At 33.4% G+C, this 8331-nt stretch overlaps 1 protein-coding gene across 1 annotated transcript in view; it reads left to right on the top strand.

Moving 5' to 3' along the window:
• The window catches only part of LOC109327170 (phosphatase IMPL1, chloroplastic), a 7532-nt gene continuing 4498 nt past the window's right edge, over positions 5298-8331 (top strand). Inside the window, exons 1-4 of the mRNA XM_019560237.1 lie at positions 5298-5697; positions 6834-6901; positions 7201-7334; positions 7807-7895. Coding sequence (XP_019415782.1) covers positions 5407-5697; positions 6834-6901; positions 7201-7334; positions 7807-7895 — 582 coding nt within the window. The 5' untranslated portion in view covers positions 5298-5406. The remainder of the gene's footprint in view (positions 5698-6833; positions 6902-7200; positions 7335-7806; positions 7896-8331) is intronic.

The following is an 8331-nucleotide window of genomic DNA, read 5'->3' as shown; positions in this document are numbered from 1 at the left end:
TGTTGGAACTATTCGTTAGCGACTATTTTCTTTTCCTTTTTGCTTTTTGGGGTTAGGGTATTTTTGTAGGGTACTTTTGTAGTGCTGAAGAATTCAGCCTATTTTGTACAGCTTTAGTTGGGCGATGAATAGATTCTTCCTTGTATTTCGTACTGACATTTTACTTGACCAAGAAACACCTCGTTAACATATTGTAGGGTCAAGTCTAATTATTAATGAAGAAGTATACAGGAAAGTATTGTATTATTTTCAGTTACTGTTAGGTAACCGTCATTGATTTTCCGCAGTTTATGTTACTAAGAACGTGATGTCTCAAAAAAGAAATGAATATAAGTAAAACAATTTTTAATGATATATTAAAAAAAATCCATTTTAATCACAATATACATAAGGTAATCTTCGGGACGTTACAATTCTTCTGAGGAGTCTTCTTCACTGAAAAGTTCATCTAAGTGCCATGTTCCTCACAGAATTTCTGAAACTGTTAGCCTTTGTACTCCATACCATTGTCTAACCTCATGTATTTGATTTTTCTACCAGCCTGGTTCTCTACCTCTTCATTCCAAATCTTGAACTTGGCAAAGACTTCTGACTTGTGTTTCAGAAAATATACCCAGACCTTACGAGAAAAGTCAACAATGAAGGTAAGAAAATACCTACAACCTCCTAGGGATGGTTCCTGAGTGGATCTCCATACATTAGTGTCGACATAGTCTAGAATACCCCGAGTCCTATGTTGGCTAGCCTTGAAACTAACTCGTGTCTATTTCTCAAGCACACATTACTTGCACAAATCTAGCTTGTATTTGCTGACTCCCCTCAATAGACCTCTTTTGCATAGTTATGTCATGCCACACACACTAATATGACCCAAACGTATGTGCCATAATTTTGTAGCACCATGGTCTGAATTTTCGAAAATCTCTTCAGCAACTCCACCTACAACTTTTCTCCCTAACAGCTCGTAAGTGTTCCCATCAGTCCTCTTACCCTTCATCATAGTCAGAGCACCAAAGAACACTTCATTTGGCCTCATTAGCTCTACAGCTATATCCTTTGGCCTGCAATGTCCCAAAAGAAATCAAATTCTTTTTCAAATCTGGTATGTCTCTAACCTCACATAACGTCTTCACTACACCATCATTCATCACAATTTTGATTTCTCTCGTGCCAATAATTCCACATGCTTTATTATTTCCAAGATACGTGAAATGAAAATTTCATGTCATGTATGTTGGTATATCCAATGAAGATACACCTCTTTGACTTGGCGTCATGTGGTGGGAACAACTAGTATCCAATATCCACTCATCTGCACTATGATTTGATGATATAGATAGTAGATCAACTTCACTATTGTAACCAGAGTTATCTTTCTATTCAACATTTATAGATGTAGGTACTCTATATTTCCCCACCAGCTTGCTAGGACTCCATTCATTGGGACAATCATTTTTATAATTCCTGATTTGTTTGCATTTAAAGCACTCTATTGGTGTTCTGCCCCTAGAATTTGGTCTTTGATCTTTGGCAGGACCTCATATGCCTTGTCTCCTCCCACGGGGTTGGCTCCCTTTCACATACAGACCATCACCCTAAGAACCTTTCCCTACATTCTGTCTGCTTTGAGTATGGGGTAGAAGTGTAGATGTGATCTCATCTAGTTTGATTGAGTCTTTCCCGTATGTCAATGTTGTCACCAAGTGTTCATAGGAATTTGGCAACGAACACACTAATAATATTGCTTTGTCCTCATCATCAACCTTCACATCAAGTTTCTGCAAGTCATTGATCACTTGATTAGAATAGTTGAGATGTTGTTACAAATCAGCACCCTCCTACATCTTCATGTCATAGAGTCTCTATTTCAAATAGAGCTTATTTGTTAGAGACTTGGACATCAACCACTTCTCTAATGTCTCTCATACCTCTATTGGTGACGTCGAATCCATAACATGATACATCACCTCATCTAATAGACAGAGTCATAAGGTTCCCGCAGCCTTCTCCTTCAACTCTTCCTATTCCAGTTGATCCAAACAATCTAGTTTATTCTCACGTAGCGCCTTTGATAGAACTTATTGATCCAACACATCCTTAACCCTCTTTTGCCACAATCTGAAATTACCAGTTCCATCAAACTTCCCCACCTCGAATTTGGCATCTGGGTTAAGAGCCATGTGATACCAATTGTTGGGAACAATTGAGCAATCAAATAGTAAAAGAGTATAGATAAAAAAGAATAAGATAACATATTTGGTAACGAGGTTCGGCCAATTATGCCTACGTCCCCGGGAGTGTTGAGAGGCTATCACTATGTATTATTAGAGAATAAGGATTTAGGCTTAACTATTCATCTCACTATTACATTAGGTTTACATAACATAAATATATAACTCTCTACCCCAACCCATTTACATCAGCCCAAGCCCATAACTTGTATTATTTTTATCTAGAGATATGAGTCATTACACAACATGTCTAAATGCAAAGTCAAAAATGCTAAGTAATGAGTTACTTGACCTGAGTAACAGGTTACTAGAACTAGGTAATAGGTTACTTGAACTGTGTGGCAGTTCGTAATGGGTTATTGGAACTGTGTAACAGGTTACCTGAATGAGAAAACAGTTACAAAAGCATAACTAGCTGATGTAACTGATTAATTGAGTATATTAATCGATTACCACATTGGACAGAACATTTGGATAATCGATTACCATCTTGGACAGAACATTTGGGTTGATTACACTCTCGTGACAATCGATTACACAGAGTTGTTGAAAACCGGATTTTCAAATTCAAATGAACAACTTTCATCCAAAGTGAATATGTTTCATTCTAATCGTGTATCCTTTTCATGGAAAGTTACCTTGGGTGATTGGAAGCCTATTTAATGGCATTGTGACATCCAAATTCATAACATACAATCACACAAAAACTTTCACAACTTAGTAAACAAACTTCTACACAATAATTAACAACTTTGTTTCAAAACTTTCAGATTTTATAAAGTTGCTTATAAAGAGCGTTGTATACTAAGTATATGTATCGTGACAATAAGGATTGCACGTTCTTAGCAGTGACAAACTTGTAAAGGCAATCCTATTATTGTTATATTATTCATCTTGATTGTAAACTTTTCATCACAAGGATGTGTTGAGAAGGGGAAAAGAGTTCACTTGGAAATGGTATTTTCTAAGGGTAGATAGTTGTGAGTGTGTAAGGTACAAGGGTCTCGGAGAAATAATTTGTAATTGCAACTTAAATTATCTAGTGAAAAATATCTTGTGTGACAAGAGTACTAGATGTAATCTTCCATGGACAAGAAGGTGAACCAATATAAAATTCTCTGTGTACTCTTATTCTACCTTATTCTTGTGTATTACATTTGCTTTACTTGATTGAATTTTGCATCAATAATCTGTTGCACATATACTTTGATCGCATGGCAGAAAATCAATCATTTCTCCCAGCAACTAATTCACCCCCTCCTAATTGGCATCTGAAACTTACAAAGTCGTGTAGGATGATAATGAGTGATGAATATGGATAAGATAACAAAACCCAGGGAAGAAAATGCAATCGTTTTTTCTTTTTTGGTTTTAGGTGGAAGAAGACACCAAAATGACGTCGATAAAATTTTTAACCCAAATTTGGGTTTCAAATTAAAAAATATTACTCTCAAAACGACATCATTTTGTGGTTCAATTTTTTTTAAACTAACCCAAATTGATGTCGTTCAATAACAATATATATGTTAAAAAATGAAAACAATGTCATTTTTTCTTTGGAAAAAAATTTGTGTGGATCGCTGACATGTGACACAAGGCCACATGAACGGGAAAAATCACACCTAGTCAGCAGTTAACAATTCATGTAAATGAAGTTGTTAACATTAACTAACGTGGATTCATGTTGAAATTGTTGAGGACTAAATTGATAATTTAAATTTATTAGTGACTAACTTGGTAAGATCGAAAAACATGATGGATGAAAATAAGTATTTGTTCCATAAAATACAATGATACATATTATTTGTTCTAATTTCTCATAATAATAATTGTTTTCACTTGTTACTTTTTGTGGAAACAACCTTTACTACATGAACTTTAAATGATACCTATATTTACTATTAAAATTCAAAAACATTCTCTACATGTATATGTATTATCCACCAATAACCTTATAGACATTTAACTTTATGTTGATGAGCGAGATAAATTAAAGCTCATTAACTCGCTCGAAAATTTGTAAACTTTAATTGAGCGAAACTTGAACTGAAAAAATAGTTCATTATTGACCTTAACTCAAGTCAATCTTTAATAAGCCAAGCCTAGTGAATGTCTATTCAACTCATTTCCATACATATATATATATATATATATATATAAAGAAGTTTTGTGACTATATGTACTACATTATATGCACATGTTAAAAGAAATTGGGTTCATTTGGACACATGATAGGAAAGACAAGATAAAGTAGTCTATCCTACCATGTTATGGTCCATAGTTTGGTGAGTGAGTAGTATATAATACATCTTATTTGGCCTATCTTATCATGTTTATTAAGTTTATTTTTTTATTATTTCAGGTAAGCTAAGTTATAAATGAGCATAATAAAATAATGCGACATTTTCCCTCGCTTCTTCACATTTGAATACGATTATCATCACCTCGCTACTAACATGGTCAACCCATTAACGCTATGATTAGGATCGTCATAGGCAGTGCTACAAGTGCGACCACCCATGACCTAAGATGATAAAGGGCTCATTTAAAAAAAATTTAAACATATAATTAATCCAATATGTTTTATTTTATTAAAATATTTATTTTTATAAATCATATAATAATTTTAATACATTTTATAGTTTTACTTTAAGTTCATTTGATAAACATGATAAATAGATAAGATAGTTAAAATTTTAAAACTCATCGAAATTTAAAATTTATAAATTAATACTTTGTTCCAACTATAATATTAAGTTTTACATAGTCTCCAAAAAAATATATATTATAAAACTACAACACTAAAGTGTGAGAACAGTATCCAAATAATTTTCTCATCCCATAAAAACTTTATCTATCATTTTTTTTAAATTAAGGACTCATATTTTCTCTATCATATGTCACACTCACCCCAATAATGAGTATATGGTAGGCATTAAACATGAAACAAAAAGGAAGAATCATCATATCTATACTAAAAGGCTGAGGAAAAAAGGAAGAATCATTAAACATGAAAAATGTAGTAATTAAGTAAAGAAAATATCATTTTGATCTAATAATTTAATTCAATTTTTTTCCTCCTCCTAACTATTCATTCCGCTTAAATTCATAGTATATTTTCCTCAAACAAATCTCAACCAACAAAGAAAAACTAGAGTTTCAAGAACAATCAACCATGTCAACAATTTTCTCCACATCCACAAATCTTTCCATCATGTTTTCTGTGGTACCCATGTCCTTATTTTCCACCCCTCATAAATTATTTTCCCAAACTTATCGTACTCATAATCCAATTGGGTTGAATTGGAGCTTGAAATCAAGGACACAGCGTTGTAAAAATTCTTTGATTTCTCATGTTTATAGCAGTGAAGATAAGTTTCCTACAATGGGTGCAAAGTCAACGGGACCCATTTCACCTAATCACCTAATTGAAGTGGTTAAGACTGCTGCAAAGACTGGTGCTCAGGTTTTCATTCTTTTTCACCATTTTGTTCAATTGGATTGTTGATTGTGGAATGAATTTTGCTTCTGTATGTTTTTATAGGCAAAGTTTTTTATGGGGTGGGGGAAATTTTGCAGCTTTCGGTTTGGTCCTGGTGATCACACTTTATGTCTCACAATTCTATCAACCGAGGGCGAATTCGTTGAGGGCGAAATGTGCTTGTATATAATAATGTGCTGTTATCAGTTTATTAGATATCTGTTATTCTGTGTGGATTGTGAATTTGGTTATGGTTTTATCGTGTAGATAAGAGCAATGATGAAACACACTTTTTTTAACAGTCTATACATTATACTTTTCTGTTTTTTATGCCTCTATTCGGAGTTGTATTGGGCCTGAATTATTTGAGATGAGCCGAGAAAATATTAATAAGAGAGCTAAGCTTCTGAAAGTTAAAAATACTTGCATATGATTTTGATAGATTTGGAAAAGGCATATGAAAGAGTGCCAACAGAAGGGAGGTATTGTGGCAGGGCTTGGATAAGAAACGAGTTTGTATTGCCTATATTCAAGCAATCAAATGTATTTACGATGAGGCCATGACTAGTGTGAGATTTCAAGTTTAGACTACAAAAGTTTTTCTCTTAACTCTAGGACTGTACCAAGGGTTAACCCCTATCAAGATGCTAGAACTCTTAGAAATTTCATTTTGTAACTAATAAGAATTGTTTTTAAATCCAGAAAATGGTTTTCCTTTTAATGAAGGAAAAATACCATAACTAGTCATTAGTCATCATAGAAAGGGAAAATATGTGCAAAAAAGAGAAATTATCATATGAGGGTCTATATGCCTTTTTAGGTTCTGTAAGATGTGAGATCTCAAAGACACGTGCCCGGACAATGCAGTTATTACTGGTTACATTTCAAGGAATTGTAGTGTATCTCTATTAGGTCGTTTACACTTTGAAAGACATATTTCTATTCTTTGTTGTTGGTCAAGGTGATATTCTCTAAAGTAGAATCTCTTTGTTGTTGTAACTTCTGAATTTGCAATGTACATAGCTAGTTATAGCATTTAAGATTTTGTATTTTCAAGTTAAATTACATTTAGGCATGCCAATATCTACATGTAAATATTCACATGTATCTGTTATTTGCAGGTTGTGATGGATGCTGTTAATAAGCCACGGAATATTACATATAAAGGATTGACTGACTTGGTCACTGAGTAAGGTCTCATTGAGACTCTAATTAATGCTTATCTTGTTTGATGTTCAACTAGTTTATCGGCACAGACTTTGGGTCCTCTCTTCTGTTTCCTTCCTTCTTAGTTGCCCAATATCTTTTAGTTAAAGTTTTGTTATATGCTGCAGCTGTTATCTCTTTGATGTGTATTAATCTTTGATTTCTAATCTTCTTTTGTTTTAACTTATTATGCTATTACTTATTTGCATTTGGTGTTTGTTTCTCTTACTGTAAGAATTATTTTTTGACCTTATTTCTCTCATTTTTGTAAATCATTTTCAGGACAGATAAAATGAGTGAAGCTGCCATTTTAGAAGTGGTAAAAAAGAATTTTGATGATCATCTTATTCTTGGGGAAGAAGGTGGAATTATAGGAGATGCAGCATCGGATTATCTTTGGTGCATTGATCCTTTAGGTCAGGAATTTCACTCAATGCTCCTTTTATGTCCCACTTTTTAAGGAATCTGTAATTTTAAGCACACAAATTTAATTAGGACCGAGGAATTAGAATAGAACATTCACATCTTTACTTTTAACTAAAGGCATGGATTTTAATTCTTTAAACTATGCCCAGCCTTTCAGTCTGATTCATTTGACTCTTTTTATTTCTCTCTCTCTCTCCTGATATATTCTCTTTAGCTTTTCTCTTTATCAAGAAAAAGATGTTCTTGCTGGTTGTCTTTGAAAATGAAGTCCATTTTGTACTGTCATATCTTTTATTTGGACTGTGGAACATTAGGAAAACATTGCACATGACTATATATGTATAGTATAATATGCCTATCCTTAGTTTGCAAATTTGTATTTCAGAGTTCATGCTCCGAATCTGTTTCTTTTTCTGTGTATAATTTAGATAGCTTATTTACAAATATCGAATAATTTTGTAGATGGGACAACAAACTTTGCACACGGTTATCCCAGCTTTGCTGTTTCTGTTGGAGTTCTATATCGAGGGAATCCTGCAGCTGCTGCAGTGGTAATTTAACTGTATTGATTACTTCTATTCTTTATATCTGTTTTTGTTATAGGTAAAATAGACTAGAACTGCTTCAGTAGTAACTGACTCTATATAAACAGATTTATATAATGACTGAGTTAATATAAACAGATTTGTGCAATAAGAGTAGTGTTGCAGTGATGTAAATGTTGCCTCAAATGAGTAAGACATACACGGCAAGATAGGATAAAAAAATGAATGCATGAGAAAGTAGGGGTAACACTTGTTGACGAAAAGATGGTTGAGTTTCACCATTATTGGTTTGGCCATGAGTGGAAAAGATCAGTAGAAGCTCCACTAAGAGTAGATTTTATGGATAGGCTACTAGTTAGAGGAAGGCCAAGAAAAACTATGGGGTAATCATTATAGAGGAATTAGAACAACCGAGCCTAACAGTAACTCCACCTTTTGTTCA

Source organism: Lupinus angustifolius, chromosome LG14, assembly GCF_001865875.1.
Source record: "Lupinus angustifolius cultivar Tanjil chromosome LG14, LupAngTanjil_v1.0, whole genome shotgun sequence".
In the NCBI taxonomy this organism is placed as follows: Eukaryota; Viridiplantae; Streptophyta; class Magnoliopsida; order Fabales; family Fabaceae; genus Lupinus; species Lupinus angustifolius.
This window is presented reverse-complemented; position numbering and strand designations above follow the sequence as displayed.